Genomic DNA, 22242 nt, shown 5'->3' with positions numbered 1-22242 from the left:
ACCTTTGTATTTTTACTACAATCAATAAAGAAAACTACTATCTCTAACTATAAATTGATAAAAAAATACTATTAAAATAAAAAAATATATATATTGCAAACAAACTGAAAATATTTTTAATTAAAATCCTTACAGAGAAACGAGGATTGATATTAAAAATATGTTGAAACAAAAGAAAGTTGATCGATGATTGAAAATAAAAACTGAAAGACAAAAATTATATAAATATATTGAAATTGTATTATGAAAAAGTATAAATTTAAGCATTTCATCGCAAAAATTTAATTAAATAAAAAATGATGAAAAAAATAAAGACATTAATAAATTGAAATAAAAAAAATTTGTAAAGCATTTTTACTCAAAAAAAAAAAAAATCATTCGAATCCAGAATTCTTTCAAGTGTCTCAAGATAAGTTTTTTTTTTACGTAAATCCCTTTATTTAACATTACTTACACTTCTTGTCAACGTCACGTGCCAGAACACACATAAACAACATGCATTTTACGCTAAGATAACAAAACACAAAAGTTAAAGCATTCAATTGTCAATCAAGTTCAATTCCAATTGTCTTGTTGTTTACAAATTTCCTTTTGTGAAAATTCATGCTTACTGCTCACATCACATGTTCCGTTAACGTTTCACTAAGTTCGAACGTATATGATGAAAATTCGAGAATTAGGTCAACGAAATACTCATGTGTTTGGGACGGCGTGATGGGTGCGCCAGGTAAGTAGAAAAAAATTTGAGGTAGGTTTGTCATTGACATATTTGTAACAAACTTTTTTTTCTTCTTTCGTCGTACGAACTTTTGTAAGAATTTTTTTGACACAATATTTTTCCCCGTGGAAATGAGTTTTTTCTAGTTTTTGGTCGAAATTGTTTAAAATATCATGAAAAATTTTCGAGGTATTTTTATATCATGTTAAATTTGATAATGCTCAAAAAAAAACAAAATTTTATAAAATGAGATAAAATTTTTTTTAATATTAATAGGATTACTTAAGAAAAATGAATTTTAAACAAAAAACAAAAAAAAATAATTAAAAAGTAATTTTTTAAAATATATTTTGTTTCTAACTATTAAGCTAACTATTTTTGAAAGTTTCATGAATTTTATAAAGGGTTTCGTAGAATTTTCGTCAAAAATTTTTGTATCCATAAGCCTAATAGCTACCGTTGTTGAAAATTTTCATTATTTTTTTTTTTAATTATATTTTTTATATTATCTCAAGTAATAAATAAAGTTTTGTTAAAAATTTATTTTTAAAATATTAGGGTGGTATGAGTACATACCGTGAACCTACCACCTACCGTGAACCTACCACCTACCGTGATTTTCGACTTTGACATGTAATATCTCAAATTTTTTTAAGGATTTTTTTCAAAATTTTAATTGGAAGATGAACTTTCAACCTTCCTTTATAACGTACAATAATAATATTTGATATTTTAGTGCAAAAATTTCTCATAATTTAAGTTTGAAATCCAATTTTTTTGATTTCTTAAGCTGTGTAGTAAGGGCGAGATTTTTGACAAAAAATTTTTAAGTGGAAAAAAAAATTTTTTCTCGTAATATCTTTTCAGGTTTTTGTATTTGTACGATTAGTTTAAGGTCTAATCTTTATAACTGTGACATAAAATTGCTTGATTTGTTAGTTTATGACTTTAAAATTGCGATCACGGTAGGTGGTAAACTTTTAAATTTACCTACCGTTTTATGATTAGTTAACTTCGAAAAGTCTGCAAAATCGCATAAAAGAAGCTTTCAAATTATTTTTTTAGAAGTTTTTGATATCCAAAAGACCAAAATTGATAATTTAACAAAATGAAAATAGATGCTAAGTGCAAAAAACATAGCCAAGACGGCAAAAGACCAATTTTTAAATAAAAATTTTGAAAATATTAGTTTTTTAACTGAAAATCTGACGTCAAATAATTATTTTTTGCCATAGATATGAATGATCAAAATTTTCGAGAAGTTCTATGAAAAATACTAAATAAATTTAAAAAATTTTTTGAAAAAATTTTTAAAAATTTACGAAATATGAGAAAAATTAGCTCTAAATGGTCGCCGTGTGATTTTTTTTTGATCTGTTGTGACAGATAAATACATAAAAAATCTGACAAGTTCAGACAATCAAAAGATGTAAAAAACTAACATCAATAGCATTTTCTATCATTTTTATTGAATTTAGCACATATTTTCTAATTTTTCTTTAATATTTTCCATATGAAATTACTTCAGTTGTAATAAATATTATCCTATTTGACGTTTTCTATTCATTTTCTAAAGTTTCGCATCAAAAAATTAAAATTTAAAAATATTTTGGTCGATTTTCTGAATCACGGTAGGTGGTCATAATCACGGTAGGTGGCAAATATGACATTTTTTTGAAAATTTCAAATTTTTTCGATATTTTCCATTAAAATGTTAAGTTTTTAAAATGGAATTAACACTACGCTGATTTCATATCTGAAAACCATTTTTTCTGCCATGTACGGCTCAAAAGTTATTAACGTTCAAAGTTGAAATTTCCTAACGATCACGGTAGGTACTCCTACCACCCTATATTAATTTTTTTTATTTAAAATTAAAATTTATCTAACTTTTTTTAATTTTTATCTAAATTTTTAATTTTTTTTTATTTTTAACAGAAATTTATTATTTTTCCAACAATATTTTTAATAAAAAAAAAATAAGTGAATAAATTGTTAATTTGAAATTAAATTGAAATAATAATTTTAATAATTAATAATTGAAAAAAAAATTTAATATAAAAATAAATAAAATTTTAATAATACCTACCTAATTGAAAAAAATTACAAGAAGTAGGATTTTTTATCTATAAAATTACTGAACTATTTTAATCAGCAAAACTGAAAGTTTTTATTCTTTTAAAACTATTTTTTTCAAACAAATTTTAATTTTTAAAATTTCCCCGTTTTTCTCTTAAAAATTCAAAATTTCTTTATGATTTTTGTTAATTTCTATGGGAACGAGGTTTCCAAAGTCATCACGTACTGACAGAAGAACATCGCTTTACAAGACAAAATTTGTAATGATAAAAATTAATGGAAAATAAAGCTAAAAATAGAGAGAGAGAGGTTTCCAGGTTTCCGCACTTTTCTGAAAAAAGCAAAAATTTATCTTTAAAAAAATCGTATTTAAAACGAGTCATATGAACTTTTTTTGCTGTACTGTACCTGACAACTGCTGAAAGTACATTTCCGGAGTCTAAAATAACAATAAAAAAAACGGTGCAACAAGCATTCTCCAGTTACATACGTACCATGTACGCAGCAACCTGTTTGATTTTCCCATCATCCAAGCATATTCTGTAGTAATCATTGATCATCGTCGGGCATCATGAAAAATAAGAAGCCGAGGAAAAACGAGACATTTTCGTCGGTCGTCCGAACAGCGCAACCCGAAGTTGTTGTGAAGATGTGTGCGTGTGCGTACTATGCCTTGTTTAATGTATTGTTGTCATTTTGGCACAATTTACTACGCGAACGGCGTGTGTGTGTGTGTGTGAAAATATGACTTTCTTCCCCTCCATTTTACACACAAGGATGTCTCGTGTTGCTGCGACATTCGAACACGACGAAAACACGTTTTTTCCACCCTACGTGGGGTGGCTCAGCTGTGTCGAACGTGTTGCTCGGATGTGTAGACATAAAACAGATTCAACTGGTCGTTTTTCTAATATTTATCATCATCCAAAGTTTAGTGCCTGGGTAACATTGATGGTGTTCAAAAGTGTTTTGTTTTTCGCAAACGACGGAAAAATCAAATAATTTTTAATACTTTCGCGTTTCGGGCATTAAATGACAAATAAAATAAAATTCAAGCAGTGAAGTGAGCGAAAAAAAATAAAAAATAAAATAATTTAATTTTCAGTAAAGTGGAAAAAAAAGAAAATAGAAAAAAATTGTCAAAAAAAGATAAAAACTCGAAAAAAAAATAATAAACAACAATTTTCCATTAGAGAAACGGTAACAGAAATGTTTTACCTCTTATTTCATTTTAATTTTCTCATATTTTGTTCTTTAATTTATTATTTATGTATAACGAGTGACGATGCGACTCCTTTCTTTTTGACTTTATTTTTCACGGTACATTCACCCAATTTTTATGTGATATAAGACACGATCGTTACCTTTTTTGGCGTGTACTTCTGAGAAGACACAAAATACGAGACAAAACATAAATAAATGAATACGCAAGAAAAAAATAAACAGTGACATAAATTGAACCAAATTTTCGTAACTAAGACGAAAGATGGGAGAGAAATCAAAATTTTATGACCGTCTTGTGAATTAAGAACATAACCTTTCTCTTTATGTTGTGTTCTTTTTTTTGTTATAAAATATTATCGGTACTGACTTATGTTGCCTCAAAAAAAAAATGTAAAAAAATGTTTCATATAAAAAAAATTGTGCGAAGAAATTATTAGTGCAGGAAAAAATTAATCAAAAAAGCCATATATGGTGGTTTTGTGGTGTTCTATTATTTTATGGCTTATTTTTTTTTTGCCACATATTACCTGTCTGTCAATTTGTATGAAAATCATATATCGCATTGGATTTTTAAATTAGAATATTTTGCGAGATATGGAATTTTTTTAAAGTTGAAAATTTTATTTTTTGTCAAATAATTTTTTCTTTATTTAACATAACAAAAAAAATATTTTTGGTTAAAATAAAGAAAAATAATTAAATTAATTTTTTAATGAAATAAAGTCAAAGCAGAAAAAATCTTAAGGAACATTATTCAAAACTTAAAAAAAAATTTTTTTAAAATTATATTGTACCGAGAAAAAACATTTTCTTGATAAAAAAAATAGAACTAATATTAGATTTATTAAAAAAAATAAAATTTATTTAAAAAAATTTTAAAAATTATAAAATTAAAAAAAACTATTTTTTTTCTCAAAATAATTATAATTTATGAAAAACTTAAAAGTTATTTAAAATAATTTTGAATAATAATAAGAGCAGAAAATTTCGCATCGGACTAATCGAGAAAATTAATAATTTACAAGAAATTTTTTAAATTATAAATTTAATTTTTAAACAAACTTTTCAATTTTATCGACTTTATTTTTTAATTTTTTGATTAAAATAAAATCATTAAGAAAATATAACTTTTAAAAATAAATATTTAGGATATTTAGAAATAACATTGGATTGACTTTAATTTAAATATTAAAAAAAAAAATTTTGCCAGAAATTTTTTTTAAATTATTATTTAAATTTTTAACATGACATAGACTTATCAAAAAAAAAAAATATTATTTTTGGTTAAAATAAAGAAAAATAATTAAATTAATTTTTTTTTAATAAAATAAAGTAAAAAATTTTATTTTTAAGCAGAAAAATTCTTAAGGAACATTATTTAAAACTTTAAAAGAAATTTTTTTTAAATTATATTGTACCAAAAAAAACATTTTCTTGATAAAAAAAAAAATAGAATTCATATGAAATGTATTTTAAATTTATAAAAAAAATAAAAATTATAAAATTAAAAAAAACTAAAATTAAAATTAAAATAACTAATGAAAAACTTAAAAATTATTTAAAATAATTTTGAAAAACTTTAAAATTAAGTAAAATAAATAATTAATAAAATTTAATAATAATTTTTTTTTAAATTTCGCATTGTACTTAAAAAAAAAATAGTTGAGAAACACCAACAAAACTTCACGACACATACGAGTTCAACAACTTTGCTTCGTTTTTTATATAAATCTGTGTTTTTTCCTTTCATGTGTGTATATTCAAACAACTGTTGCGTCGTTGTTCCCCAGACTTTGTCACACAGCCGTTATTCATGTTATATGGACGATTATTTCTGGCAAGGAATTGACTGAAATTCGCAAAATCAATACATATTTTTTTTTTGCTCGCAACAAAGTGAGACAATTTATGTGATTCCAAGGAAAATGGAGACAATAAATCAACTGTAAAATATTTTTATTTATTTATTTATTCTTCGTGGAATTTTTTTCGCACCACAATTCATCATGCGGAATTTCTGATGAAGACTTATGGTTTATTATTATAAAAAATTTCTATGGAAGAAAATAACAATAATTATTATTTTTTACATTTTCATCGTAAATTAAACACATGTGGGAAAAAGGGGGGAATAAAATACTTAACAAAGGAAAATTTTTCACAGAAGATATGAAGCTAATAAAACACACCAGAAAATTACAAAACTTTTTAATAACTCTTCCACAACTAACTCCTATTAATTTTTAGCATGCAAAAGAAAAGTTTTTTTTTCATACACCTTGTCGTTCGTGCATGGCTTCAGCCTTTTATTTCTTTGTAACTGCAACGACGAAGCAGAAAAGACGACACCAGAGAAATTCCCTGCCAGAATAATAATTAAGTGTGTCGTCGTCGTTGTCGTTGCCTCGAGTCAAGCCACAAAATTATATGAACAAAAAAAAAATCGATACAACTGTTGCTTGCTTACTTTGCATCGTGAAACCCCCTAAAAAAATACGAAACGTCCTCCCCGGTCAAGAGAATTCTTTTGTTTCGAATGTTTTGTGCGTTTAATGAAACAGAAAATTTTATTTTCTCCGAGGGATGTAACTTTAATTAAAAATCTTTCTTTTTTTTGTGTGTCTACTTCATTATTCCAAACAAAAAAAAATAGAAATTGATTGAAATGTTCGGAGACGCACGCGACTCGACTCCATTTTATTATTTTTCTTCGCATAACTAAGAAGCTTAAATTATTTCTTTCAATAAAGCCTTAAAAAGAGACCGCATAACAACGTCATTTATCCTCTTATAGCATCATTCCTAAAATATATTATCGCAATAACAATAATAATAACGATAAATAAACAAAGATATTTCATATTTTATTCATAAAAACGTGTAAAAGTTCCAAGTTTATTATTTTTTTGTGTTTTTTTTTCGGGATCACCTGCGTCTCTTAAACAAAGTCAGTGCCAACTGAGCTATTTTTCTAAAATTACACGCGAAAAAAAAAGGGAACCCATTGACCTACATTTCCTTGTTTTATGTTCATTATCTGCTACTTTTTCCGTCATAAGGTGCGAATTACGTGAGAATAGCGAGAAAAAACGAAATGATAGATGAGAAACGATCATAATTCCATTAAATGCTGAGAAACCTGTTGAGTTAAGGCAAAATAAAGAAAAAATCTTGCAGTGAAACAAAAGAAAAAAGGCGCAAAAAAAAAGTGAAACGACTAAGTGAAAGAAAATGTAGTAAACTATGTCAAGAGATTTATATCAGTTAGAGAAAATAAAATAAAAATTAATAATAAAAAGTTTCGTGGAATCGTGAATATTCATAGCTAACTAACTAGAAACGGAAGAAAAAAAATTTCTAAGAGGAAAATTCAAAACAAAAAACATTTGAAAGAAACTTTGCTGAAAATAAAAGAAGGTAAGTAACTTTCCATTCCTCATTTTTAGTCATTTTATGATGAAGCAACAACAAAATAGCAATAATCGTACGCATCAAAAATTTTCCTAAAATATTGTTCGAGCTTGTCTATTTTGCATGACTTTGTTCCCAGTGGAATGAAATGAATTTTTTTAAGACTCTGAGGGATTTAAAATTAAGTTTTTAGTTTTTATTAAATTTTCATATGAAAATTCTCCAATTATTTATTTTTTAAAAATGTTTTTATTAATTTTTTTTAATAGAGAAATAATTCAAAAATATTATTAGAATTAAATTGCTTAGAAAAAACGAAGAAAAAATAAATTTTAATTCAGAAAATTTTTTTTTTTACATTTAAAAATTAATTAAATAAATTTTTAAAAAATTTTATTTATTAAATAAAAATTTCTTTTTCTTCGTTTTTTCTTAACAATGAATTTTTATTAATTTTTTTTTTCATTTTAAATTCATTTTTTTAATTTAAATTAAAATTAAATAAATTAAAAATTAATTAATCTTTAAGAAAAAAATTATTAAATTTAATTAAAAAAATTTAATTCAGAAAAAATATAATTTTTGTTTTCATTTAAAAAAAATATTCAATTTTCATTGATTTTTTAAAGGATTTTTTTTAAATAAAAATTTCTTTTTTCTTCGTTTTTTTAACAATGAATTTCTAATAATTTTTTTTCATTTAAAAATAAAATTAAATAAATTAAAAATTATTGAATCTTGAAAAAAAAATTATTTTAAAATTTAATTTAAAAAATAAATAAAATTTTGGAAACTTTTCTTATATAAATTTGAAAAAACGTCAAAAAAATATTTTTAATTCTCAAGAAACTCAATTTTGTCCCACTGAATGTACATGTGTAAAGCTCTCGGCGTTTTCGTTTCCGATCTGATCGGTTCCGCTCCTAAAAAACTTTTTTTTTTGGTTTTGGAATGTTGTTTGTTACAAAATAAAATGATGATGTTTTGGCGTTGGAATGAGACACGTGTCTGTAAAAATATTTCATTTCTGCATGCCTCAACACAAATAAAAGGGAGGAAGAACAAACAAAGATACACAAAAAAAATATAGAACAAGTATTGGGAAAAAAAAGAAAAGTACGACAAAAAAGCTGACATTCGAGTTTTTTTGTTTGTGTTCATAGAAATGTGGATTTAAATGAGCTTTTAAAGGATTTTTTTTATGAATACGCAAAATATGTAATATTTTGTTGGTACATCATTTTTTTACAATTTTTTTTTTCATGTGAGTATAAAAAAATAATAAATAAATAATTGGAATTTATTGTGTTTTTATGCCTTTTGAGGGAATTTATTTGGATGAATTTTTTTATGAAATGTTTTTTTTATTCCAAATGAATTATTGACAATAATAACCAGGCGTCTCCATTTTGATGTACATTTTTAAAATAAATAAAAAATAAAAAATTGTAATTTTTACTCACTTGAATCTAGATAAAAATTCAACCACAAAAGTAACATATTTAAATATATTTTATTTAATTTAAATACGCCAATAAAAAATATTTAACTAAAAAATTATTAAAATTTAAAAGATTTTTTAAGATAAATTTTTATTTATTTTATTTAAATTTAAAAAAAAATAATGTTTGATAAATTTTTTTATTTTAAAACGCAAATAGAACTAAATATTGAAAAAATGATGTTCAAATAAATAATTTTATTTAAAAAATATACCTAATTTTAAATTTTTAATTATCAAAAATAGTTCAAAAATATATATTTTTTGTTAAAAAATATCAAAAATATATTTTTTTTTAATTTTTTATTAAAAAAAAAAATAAAATTTTTGAAATTAAATATTTTTAATTTTATTATTATTATTTTTTTTTAAATTTAATTTTTTTTTAAATAATAATTTATTTTTAAAATATTTTAAAATTAATTTTTATTTTAAATTTTTGACCAAAAATTACAAAATGTATCAAAATAAAATTTCTTTAAACAAAAAATCAATGACATCCACAGAAAAATGTTAAGCTAAGATCATTAGAATAAATCCTTTTTAACTCCAATTAAAAAGCAAATGATTGAATTTTTTGTGCGGTGTGATTTACCAACTTTTAGATAAAAAAAATAGATGAAAGAAGCAAAAAACGTAAAAGAAAAAAATGTTTTAATACTAATTAACTTATTTGTACGTTTTTTTCTCTTCTTCGGCTTTGCGGATTAACATTCATTTATTCCCTCTGTCAGTTTCCTTTCAAGTTTGTAGGCGGAATACATTTCAATTGTTTTAATTCTTCCACATGCGACAACGTTCAAAGTTATAAAATAAAAATTTTTAATTCAAATACGAGAAATTTTCAAGTTCAGCACATCTTTTTCCTTTTCTTCATTTCTGCCAATTGCAATAAAGCCGTATAAATTACCGTGAGCAGAAAATATTTTAATGCGATTCCGTACATTTTGTCAAGAAAAACGTCAACTTTTCTTTATCGCGACACGGTGAATCTCTAGAAATGCACATCAAGCAACAGAGTCAAAGTCAAAAGCAAAGAAAAAGCGAGTGGTGGAAGTGAGGGACGCAAATTTAAATTAAAAATGTATATAAAAAATTCCCTTCACGCTTCCGCCCCAGTTACCTTACATGTGAAAATGATGTCGTTGTTTCGTCATTTCTGCTCTTCTCGAATGAATTTTGATGAAAATTTGATGTAAATGACCTCGAGCTGTTTTCATTTACTTTGCATTAACAGACTGTTGTGGCGCTGCTCAAGTTCAAGGAGAAACAACTTTTTTTTACGGTTTTTCTACGAAACTTGAATGAAAATGAAATGAAAACAACAACAACAACGATACAGACTTTGATTGACAAATTCTTGTTAATTTTCGGATCAATTAACGTGGAGTTAGTTTCGTAACTCGTTCGATCGTAATTTTAACAAAAAAAAACGAGAGAAAAATCTTTTTTTTTTCTTTTGAAATTGTTCTCTTCATTTACGTGCCGAACATCAAAGAAATTTTTCGGTACAAATTTTTTCTGAACAATTTTTTTTTGTATGGCGTCGCCTGGTACTTTGTTGTTGTGTTCAATTAATTTCGAATAAATTGGAAACCCTCGTAATCTGATATTAAAATTAAAAGAAAAAATATCCGTTTTCAACATAAAATCGATAAGGATCGGATCCGATTCGCGTGTCTCTTTAATTAGCATATCACGCGCGTGTTCTTGTCATTGTTGGCTTCCTTTTGAGGCGCGATATGTCTTTTTCCATGTTTGTTATCGGATTAAATGGAAATTTTGGGGGGAAAATCAGGATTACGTCGTATCTGTCCTTATCTGAGTTACAAAAGAAGTCTACAAGGTTGTAAATATAAAAAAAAAATTAAAAAAAAAGTTTTATTTCGAAGAACGACTAACTTAGACATTAATTTTAACCACGTGGTTTTACCATTAAAAGTAATAATTTATTTTTATTTTTTCTGTAAAATTACAAAATTCTTTTTTTAGATTTGTTTATTAAGTTTTTCTTAATTTTTCAAATGTCTAAGTTTTAAACCACCTAATTTTTTTTAAACTTTTTTATTTAATGAAAACGGTAAGGACTGAAAGCGATGCAGGAATTTAGTCTAATTTGTGATCTTTTTTGAGAAAAATCTGTGTCTTTGAAAAAGTTACTGAAAGTTTATAAAATTGACTTTATTTAGGATTTTATATTATTTATTGAGGTAAAAAAATTGTAAATCTAATTTTGGGAAATGAATTTGGATCCTGAAAAATTATCTTTTTTCACCTCAAGAAAAAAGAATCAAATAAAGACTTCTGGTACCTATGTTATTGAATAAAAATTTAATTTTCAAAATTAAATTTAATTGAATTATAAAAATTAAATTTTAATTTTTTTGTCGAATTCTTTGTTTTTACATAAAATTTAATTACATGTAAGAACTTATAATCTGAACAAAATTTAAATAATATTTTTAAGATAATTTTTCTGAGTTTAGGCCGCTCCAAATTTTCTTTGAACTTTTTTCAAGATGAAAATACTTTTTTTCAAAAAAAACAAAAAAAACAAAAAATTTTTATAAAAAATTACAAAATTTAATCAGTTTTTCGTTGTTTTTAAGGTATCTATTTAAGAGAATTTTAACTAAAAAATTGAAAAAAAAAATTCTCAAAAAAAAATTTTTAAAAAAATAAATTTAATGATTTTCGAAAAAAAAATTTAGAGATGAAAATTCTTGTAAAAATATAATTTATTGAATACTACTTTAATTAAATAATAAAATTTTTAAAAATTCATTTGAAAAATTTTAGACCAAAAACGGTCATTTTTTTTTAAGATTTTTAATTAAAAATAAAAAATTTTTAAAATAAAATTTGGAAAATTTACTTAAAATATTAAAAAAACTACGACAGAACTTTTTTTAAAAGTAAGTTATTCAACAAGAAAAAGTACTTTTAAGTTTTTTGTCCCTTTCAAATAATATATTTAATTCTACAACAAGAACTTTGAATGAAATAAGTTGATATTTCAATTTAAAGAAACAATTTCTTCAATTTTTTTTTTGAAGGAAGAACCCTCTTTGTGACATACCGAAATATAAAAAAAAATAAATGACAAAAAAATTCCTTTTCAAATTTTTTTGATGGAAAACAAGATTTTTCTCTCATAATTGTTTACATTATATCTTCATGCGCGCCTTAAAAAGCAGCCAGTTTAACAGACATGCAACACCAAAAATATCTTACACCCATTAATAATTCCTGCGCTCATCCTTTATTCTTTTTTTTATTATTCAAAAAACAAATCATCTTTCCGACAACAGCAACAAGCCGGATTTTGCTATTTTTAGAAATTCCGTTGAAGAATAATTTTCTCGACACGATGTGTTAAATTTTTAATCATGAACGTTGTTCTCATTATTTTTACCTGTTCAACATTTTGTGCTGTTTTTTGTTTATTTTTGCAGACGCAACGGAAATTAAAATGACATTTCTCTTGTTTTGTTTTTGAAAGTTACGCACTAAAATGGGAGAAAGTCGAGTTTTTTTTTTTAATTAAAAGAGTTGTTTTATTGCGAACGATAATCACGTCGTTTCTGGGAAGCTGCTTCTGATTGAGCCAGAGAATTACAACTGCCTCTAACGAGAAACATTTAACATGATAATGACGTTGGGAGCAGAACATGGTCGTCTCGTTAAAAAGTTGCTCTCGGGAATGCTTGGATGCCGACAGATTCGCATGTTAATTAAAGGTCGTGTGTCGTCTTTTTTGTTGTGTGTGTGTGGTTGAAAAAGGGCAGCAACTTGACATTCAGTGTCGTTCATCCCACAAACTGTGTGGTAAATTGGATTAATCATCGCTGCTGCCGCCGCCGCCATAACGACACCCACAAACTTCTTCATTAATCTCGCTTTTGATCCCAAAACGAGATTCGCGGAAAATTGACAAGATACCAATTCCTCGAAGCAAGTGAATGCATAACGCCAACATCTATTATTAGACTTTGTCATATAACTTCGGAAAAGTTGTTATTGTTGCTTTGTTACGAGCGTTCACATTCGTCCCACTGCCGGCAAAAGCAGGAAATTAAATGAAAGCCGAGTCGATCCGCTTGGCGAGAAAACAGGTGTTATTGTGTTGTTGCGTGGGCGGCGGCATAATCGTCGTTGTCGTCGTTGCGTAGTGTCGAAGGATTTTATGAATGAAATTGAGTTGTATCGTTTTTCCGATGTGGGCTGCGTTGGCATGAGGAGATATGTATGATGAAGCGGATACGAGTTTATTTATAAATGTCCGTGAAAAAGCATGCGAAACACTTGAGAGAGAAGGAGCGAGAAACAAAAGAAAAAAATAACGAAAATGACTACAATGAAAATCAATTTATTCGGATTTTTTTTCAAGTGCCAATTTGAAGACAGCTTGAAAATAACAAGAGATATGTGTATGAAAAATGGCGGTGAAGTAAACAATCGTATTTATTTAGCTTTATTTTTTGGACATTTATCAACGAAATTCGAACAAAATGATAACAATAATTTTAACAATTTGATGGAAAAATTTAAATGCAAAATATTAGTGCGTAACTTTTAAAACAATTTTAAAAAATATCAAATTAATTTAAATAGTCTTCAAAATAAACACAAAAACAGCACAAAATTTGAACAGGTAAAAATAATAGAACTAAACGTTCATGATTAAAAATTTAACACATTGTGTCGAGAATTTTTATTCTTCAACGGAATTTCTAAAAATAGACAAAATCCGGCTTGTTTTTGTCGGAAAATGATTTTTTTTGTGAATAATAAAAAAAGAATAAAAATGAGCGCAGGAATTATTAATGGGTGTAAGATTTTTTGGTGTTGCATGTCTTTAAATGGCTGCTTTTTAAGGCGCGCATGAAGATATAATGTAAACAATTATAAATTTTTTTTCTTGTTTTCCATCAAAAAAATTTGAAAAGGAATTTTTTGTCATTTATTTTTTTTTATATTTCGGTATGTCACAAAGAGGGTTCTTCCTTCAAAAGAAAAAAAAATGGAAGAAATTGTTTCTTTAAATTGAAATATCAACTTATTTCTTTCAAAGTTCTAGCAAAAACTTATAAGTAGTTTTACTTGCTCAACATGACTGATAAAAATGTTGAGTGATAAAAAAAAACGAAAAACAAATTATTTAAAATAAAATAAGATAAAAATCAAAAAAAAAAAATTCCATATAAATGAAAAATATTAAAATAATTAAATTTTTTTTTGAATTTATATTTTTATTTTACTTTTTTGACAATTTACAAAATACATTTTCAAAAACAATTTTTTAAACTTTTAAATTTTTAAAAAATTTTTTCAAAATTATTTTTTGGGAAATTTAATTAAAATTAATTATTTTTAATTTCATTTTCTACATTTTGATAAATTTTGGTATTTCCGGAAATGATAGATTAAAATTACGTTTATTTGAAAGTAATTTTTAAAAAGAAAAGAGCAAAAAACACTTTTAATTATTTTGTAAAATATCAAAACATAAATTTAGGCCGCTCCAAATGAAACTCAATGGTTTTGTCCGATGCCCTATTTCAAAAGCTGAAAATCCAATGGGGCAAAATAAAAAAAACGTTAAAAATTTTATCAAAAATTACCGATTTTTGATGTATTTTCATAATTTTTCAAGAAATTTTTTTTAAATTATGCTTCTAGGTCTAAATTTTTTTTGTTGTTTTTTACATCAATAAAGAATTTTTTTATAAAATACATAAAAAATTTAATAATTTATAAAAAAAAATAAAAATGTTCAAAAGTTATTAAAATAAAATAAAAATAATTAAAAAATATTCGTTTATAATTAAAATGTGTGAAAAAAGAAATAATTTATATTAATTTAAATTTTAATTAAAATTATAGACAAAATTGTGCAATCAACTTTATCACAATAATATCAAATCATAATATTAAAAAAAAATATTTTTAAAAGTAATCCAGTAAAAAAATTTTGACAAAAATAACAATTTTTTCCCAAAATTTCTAGTTACATCCACCCAATTAAAGACTCAAAGAAAATTGTTTTTGACAAAAGGTAAAACATAGCTGTGAACCAAAATCTGTTTTGGATGGATGATAATTTCCTTTGCACAAAAAAAACACAAAAAACCTACATAACAGAAAATCCAACATCCAAGGTCGCATATCTGGCAGGCAGACAAGAGAAAATTATAATTGAGAGTTACTTTCTTTTCTTAATAAAATAAAGGGAATAGACAACGACGGTCACCTCAACACCACGTTGCGAGGTAAAAAAACTAAATAAGAGAAGGTAGAAATGCAATTAATTACGAGATATTTTCTTATATCTCTCTCTTCATATTTTTCTCTCCGTGCAAAATGACTTGCACCCTATTTCCTGATTATGGCATTATATTAATAAGAAAAGTACATTAACGACATCAACCCGCTCGTTCGTTCGTCTGCAAGACCATCCCCATTAAAATTCCTTCCTTTTCATCGTTATTTGCCATTGTTTGGATTTTTTCCTTTTCTTCCTTCGTTCTGTCGTATAGTTTTTGTGGCACAAGAAACTTTCAGGAAGAACACAGGATTGGCGGTTATCTTTGAACATTTTTTTTATCATGCACGAATAAAAAGATACCTTACAGCGCTTTTTACGGCACACTATAAACTGGAAAAATAATTGAGAGAAATTTTAATGGATATTTTTATAGAAAATTTGTATTTTTTTTTTAAAGCGTCGTCGTAAAGTTCACTTTACACGCGAAAAAACATGAAATTATTGTGGATTTAGCATTTTTAGGGCGGTTTCAAAGTTTTCCGGACCATCTTTGTACGAATCGAGATCCGTGCGACATCCTTGCGTTGGATTATCGCGCACCAAGTCGTCATACGGGATGAGATCTTCGTAAGGTAATTCATGCTTGAGGGAGTCACGAACGTCCTCGACATTCTTCATGACGCGCAATAAATTGAGTCCAGCTAATTTTTTTAATTCTTCTTCGGTCCAAGGTTGGAAGCCGTGACCAGATTCGGCGAGTTTGTCAAAAAGGGCGGGATATTTGCTGACATCTTCTAAGCCAACTGGAGTCTTGTCTACGCCGTCGTAGTCTAGTGGAAGAGAAATAGTATTTTTTTTAAGTTTTAGGCCGCTTAAATTTTTTTTTTGAACTTTTTGTCCAAAGCCGAAAATCCAATGGGACAAAATAAAAAAAAAAGTTGAAAATTTCAATGACCGTTTTTTGATATTTTCATAATTTTTTAAGGAATTTTATATATTTAAAAAAAAAAATTATTGTTTTTTTTTTATTTAACTTTTGTATTGAAAATTATTATTCACAAAAATTTTCTTCTCAAAATTTTCTTTTTGAAAATCATTGAACCTATGTTTTCAAAATTTAAAAAAAAAATTATTTTAATAAAAAATTTAATTAATTAATAATTTTAATAAATAATAAAAATTAATTTTTTTTTCAATAATTTTTATGAAAAAATTTTTTTAATAATTTTTATGAAAAATTTTTATTTAATAATTTTTATGAAAAAGTTTGTCATTTTGTACGAAAAATATTTCAAAAATTTTTTTTTGCCATTTTTAAAAAAAGTTAAAATTTTAAGTCAAAAAATTTTAAGTCAATCAATCAATTCAAATTTTAGTAGTTTATTTGATGATATTTAAAAATAATATATCTATTTTATTTTTTTTAGTTTCTTAAATTTTTCTAAAGTTAAAATTTTAAGTCAATCAAGTCTTGAAATGTAGATAAAATTTTTAGGTCAGGTAACCAAAACAACTTTTTTTTTCCAAAAGTTTTATTTTGTGAAACTGTGTTTGATTTTAAGTTAAAATTTGAAAAAAATATAAAGTTTATTTGCGATTCAACTAGTTTGAAAAAAAAATCGTCCATAAAATTTTAAGAAAATTATAAAAATCCTCATGGAACAAAAAATGAAAATATTAAATTTATTCGCCTAGTTTGAGAAAAAAAATTTCGCCATAAATAAAAATTAATTTAACATTTTTATAAAAAAAAATGATATCTTTGGGAAATTTTGACTTAAATGTCCTAAAATTTTGATATGAGAAAAGTTTTTTTTTTAATTTTTAGAAAAGAAAAATATTTTTAAAAATCGAAAATATTTGAAAAAAAATTTATATTGAAAAAAAAAAAAAAAATTAAATCGAAAATATTAAAAAAATTTTTCATTTTTCTTTTTTTTTTATAAATTATTTTTAATAATGGTAATTTTTTATTAAATATTGATTAAAAAAAACATTTAGGTAATTAAAAAAAAATAAGTTTCGAAAATTTCAAAAAATTTTTCAAAAAAATAATTTTTAATGTTTTTGAATAGTTTTACACAAAAAAAAAATAAATTTTGTTAAAAAAAAACTCTCACCTGCTCCAATTCCAACGTGATCAGTGCCAATTACGCTTCGAATGTGGTTCAAATGCTCAATAACTCTATCAAGCGTATTATTTCCAATAAACTCCGGATAGAAATTCACCATAATTATTCCGCCATTCAAGCGCAACTCCCGCAACACGTCATCCTGCACATTCCGATGGTGCTTGTGAACTGCCCACGCCGACGAATGACTGAAAATAACGGGCGCACGTGACGTGTGAATTGCATCGAGCATCACACCCTTGCTCACATGCGAAATATCGACCATCATTCCCAAGCGATTCATTTCCAGAACGACCGTCTGCAGACAAAACAAACAAAAATTAGGCGTAATTCGTCGAAAATTTGTGTTCGCCACTACTCACCTTGCCCCACTGCGTCAAATTATGCTTCGTTATCAGCGATGTCGTCGTCGCGTCGTCTACGGGACTTGCATCGGCCCATGGCAGTGTACAGCTGTGCGTAAGTGTCATATAGCGCACTCCCATCTCATAGTACAGTCGCAACACCCCGAGTCGATTGTCCATCGAATGACCGCCTTCAACGCAAATCATACTGGCGATTTTTTTGCTATTAAATGCATTCCAAATTCCTTCGACACTATCGGCGTACTGCAAATCCGCCGGATAAGCTTTTATCAGTCGCTTAATGACATCGATTTGATCCATCGTCAGTTCAACGGCATCTTTGTCTAAGCTATTGCAACCGACAAAAGCGACGAAAAACTGCCCTCCCAACTTTCCGCGTCGCATTCGAGGCAAATCCGTATGACTCGAAGCCAATTTTCCCCATTCCGGATGTTTGGTCAAGTCCGAGTCGAGACTAAAGTTCTTCAAGCGATCATGTTCCAACCGGTAAATGTTGTAAGGAAGATCATTATGACCGTCAATCAGCGGGACCTCATCCAAAACTGAACTTCCCTTGAACGGAATTTTCTCACTAACGGAATTTAAGGGAATTGCCACCGCTAACGAGACAATGACAAGCAAAATTACCGCACTCGCGATGTACATCACTTTTCTATGGACTGAAATGAAAAATTCAGTAGTAAATCGAATAAAATTTCAAGCGTATCTAAACCGATTACGAGCTTCAATAACCAATTTATATACAGAAACCTATCAAAAAAAAAAAATCGTAATCTGACCCAATCTGATAACAAAATAATTGACGATTAGCGAATCTCGTTAGCTAAGGTCGAAAATTCAATGAAAGTGTATTGTTTTAAATTATCGCACCTAGTAATCCGTCGATTAACATGACGATAAAAATTTTTGTAAATGTAGTTTGTGATGACTGCAGATGAAGACTAAAACAGGTTCTTTTTTTTTCTGAGATGACAGAAAAAAAGTTGCGGCACAAAAAAAAAGTTGTCGGAAGAGATAAGTCTCTTTTAATTATTATTTGCATGTCGTGTCGTGAGATATGAACTTTATAGCTTTGTTTGTTTTGTTGACAATTTGTTGATAAAAAAAAACAAAACAAAAAATGTTGGTCATCTAAGAGTTGAGAGTCAAAAAAGAGAGATATGAACGGAATTCTCTTTTTTTATTGTGACAGACAAGATTGGATGAAAATGGAATGAAGTGACTTAAACATTAAAATTGTATTAGGTTTCAACTTCAAAAATAAAATATGATAAAAAAATAACAGACGGACAGAAAAGTTTTAACTTTGATAGTTGATACTTTTCAGACAGAGACAGTTTTTTTTACTAAAATAATTTTTTTTATCCCACACTAGGTCAAATATTTTTTTGTAGTGGCGATTTTTTACCAATTTTTATGGTATTAGCCTATTTAAAGGAAAAAAATTCGGATAAATTTTTTTTTTGAAAAAAATATTTTTTTTTAAATTTAAAACTTTTTTTTGAAAATTTTTTTTTCAAATTAAAAAAAAAATAATTTTTTCGATTTGAAATTATTTTGAAAATCTTTTCATTTGGAATATAAAATTTATTTTATGATTTTTTTATGCCATTCTATATAATTTTGAAAATAATTTTTTTTTCAATAAGAAATTTTGTCCATAATGCTGATAGGCCCCCAAACCTGAATAGTCTGAAGACCCCTAAACTTATTAATCCGCCAATGTTTTTGTCCCACAAAATTTTTCCTAAAAATTGGGAGGCAAAAATAAGAAGATTTGAAATAATTTTATATAAAATGACAAAATTTAAACAATTTTTGGTTATGACAAGCAATAATTATTTAATTAATATTTTAACTGATTTTAAAGCTTTTACATAAACATTAAATATTTTAAATACAATTTCTGAAATACAATTTCATTTTCAGTTAAAAATAAAAAAAATTCATAAAAATAACTGTCAAAAATTTTTGAAAATATTTTGAGGAAAAAAAAATCATGCTAAAAAATTTATAAATACTATTAAAAAAAAATAAAATAAAATAAAAAAAAATTATTTTACAAAATTTTCGTAATTTTCTTAAAATACAATGAAAAAACACTAAAAAAACGGTCATTTGGATTTTCGAAATTTAAAATTAAGCATAGAACAAAAAGTTAAAAAAAAATATTGGAGCTGCCTTAATATAATATTTATTTTTTATTTTATTTAATATATTTTAAAATTTTTACATTGTTTTACAAAAATGGTTGCATTTAAGATCACTCATCGCTTTCATCATGATTTTTTTCTATGACATTTTTTCGATCATAAATGTGTTTTTTGATATTTTTACGATTTTCGATGTTTACCGATTAATCGAACAATCCATCTTATTTAATTTGAACGCGTTCGATGAAAAAATCATTGATGTCCATCGATGAGTCAATCTCCCAATTTCTTGTTTTTAAGTTCCCGTGATTTTTTTCTAATTTTATTTTAAACAATTTTAACAATTTTCTAATAATTTTAATGAAAGAGACGTAATAAATTAATTAATTAATTTAAATAATATTAAAAAAATGACGGGCAAAAATTTTTTAAATTTGAAGCATTTTTATAAAACAAAATAATTTTTTCCTTATTTTTCTTTAAAGAGACCATTTTTTAAGAAAAAAATCATTTGATAAAATAAGAAATTTTAAATCAAAAATTATTTGAAAAAATAATTAAGAAAAATTTTTTAAGATTTAAATTTTTTTTTTCTTTATAAAATTCATAGAATTCAAAATGTTTACTTATTTGATTTTATTTTTTTTTATCAAACTCTTATAAATAATTATTACATTTTATCACCATAACATCAGTTGTAAATTTCCCTGTGACGTGACTAATTAATTAATTTTTGATTGATGTGCATCGTGTTAAATGCATAGTAATAAACTAAATGGCAATTACTTTAATGAAATTCATCAAACAAATCTGCTTGTCGGGATTAACTTTTTCAGTTGATTTCAATCTTTTTTTCCATGAAAAACCAGGGATTTTCATTGCATTTTCGCAAACAACTCTATTGTCATCCACGTTGTAATCCCATATGAACAACGAATTATTAAAGGGACGGATATATTTTTTTCCGGGAAGCTTTGTTACGTTTTTGTAAACAAAAAAATAATAAAATACCAGACGTCACCTTTTTCCGCCTTTCATACATTTTTCAATAATTCACCATGATTGTACAGTTTTTTGATGTTATTAAAACTGAAATAAAATATCCTTCTTTCTTAGAGTGTAACTTTTTTCACAAGAAACGAGAAAAGACGAGAAAAAACCTCTTTCCACGAAGGACTTTTCAAAGTTTTACCATTTAATTTATTTATGAAAGAGGAGATCAAATACCACACGCATATGTTATTATTGCTCATTGAAGCACACGCAAAGCCTTGGTTAAACTCATAAATTAACAAAACGTTTTCCCATTTCCAGCTAAATGCAAATTTCCACTCGATTAAATTCACAAGATTCATATCTCAAAGTAGCATTTTATTACCCGAGAAAAGCAGTCGGTTTATTAACGGGACCGTCCGTGATCTATTTTCATATCGAAAACTTTTTTGTCCGTTTTCCGATTCACAGCGACAAACAAAAGACTTTTTGATGGAATTTTTATTGCTTTTCTTTATATTCCCGCATTCTCACTAACACAAAAAAAAAATATTTTCTCTTTTTCGCATAAAAACGCGCATTAATAACGCGTTCATTCGCGAATAATGAAGCCATTCAAAGTCTCTTTTATTTGTCGTGTAATTTGGCGCTTTTATTGTTTTATTCTTATTATTATTATCATGTCATTGTTGTTTGATGACTCGAGAGCGCGCGCGGACAACCAAATTAAATTTTTACTGTTTCTCATAAAATGTTGATCAAAAAAACGAAAATTACACGTTTATTGATGAGAGATCGCTTTCACGAGACACACGGAACGATAATGAGATGCAATTTAATTTCCTTTTTCCGTCGATGCCTCAAAACATGTGGGAAATCCTCATTACCGCACCATGCATGCGTGTTTTATTAAATATGTATCTTGAAAGTTAACAAGAAACGTGATGTGAAATTGAAAGCAAAATGTGTGAGATTTCTGATTTTCGTAGAATGATAATTGAGTTTTTGTTCTAATTATACGCTCAATAAAACCGTAGCAACCGAAATTTCTTCTATTCATTAGCAGTAGCAAAACTCTTTAATCAGGGGCGTGAATTTTGAATAACCACGTGGTCAATTTAATTTTTTTAAGTCTCGTGGTTTATTAATTTTTTTTAGTCACGTGGTTTATAAAATTTTTGTAAGTCACGTCATTTATTAATTTTTGTAAGTCACGTGGTTTATTTAATTTTTTTTAAGTCACTTGATTTATTAATTTTTTATTAAGCCACGTGGTTTATTTAATTTTTATAAGTCACGTGGTTTATTTAATTTTTTTAAGTCACGTGATTTATTATATTTTTTTAAGCCATGTGATTTATTTAATTTTTTTAAGCCACGTGGTTTATTAAAATTTAT

At 25.8% G+C, this 22242-nt stretch overlaps 2 protein-coding genes across 2 annotated transcripts in view; one reads left to right on the top strand and one right to left on the bottom strand.

Annotated features, from left to right (window-relative positions):
* LOC134833847 (SH3 domain-containing kinase-binding protein 1) overlaps positions 1-22242 on the top strand; it is a 76794-nt gene that overhangs the window by 15344 nt on the left and 39208 nt on the right. The window lies entirely within an intron of this gene.
* LOC134834730 (dipeptidase 1-like) lies at positions 15627-18397 on the bottom strand. Its single transcript, XM_063849484.1, has 3 exons — positions 17696-18397; positions 17322-17631; positions 15627-16031 (listed from the first exon to the last, which is right to left on the bottom strand). Exons 1-3 carry the CDS (start codon positions 18341-18343, stop codon positions 15700-15702), a joined length of 1290 nt encoding a protein of 429 aa, XP_063705554.1. The 5' UTR covers positions 18344-18397; the 3' UTR covers positions 15627-15699.

Source organism: Culicoides brevitarsis, chromosome 3, assembly GCF_036172545.1.
Source record: "Culicoides brevitarsis isolate CSIRO-B50_1 chromosome 3, AGI_CSIRO_Cbre_v1, whole genome shotgun sequence".
NCBI classification, from domain to species: Eukaryota; Metazoa; Arthropoda; class Insecta; order Diptera; family Ceratopogonidae; genus Culicoides; species Culicoides brevitarsis.
This window is presented reverse-complemented; position numbering and strand designations above follow the sequence as displayed.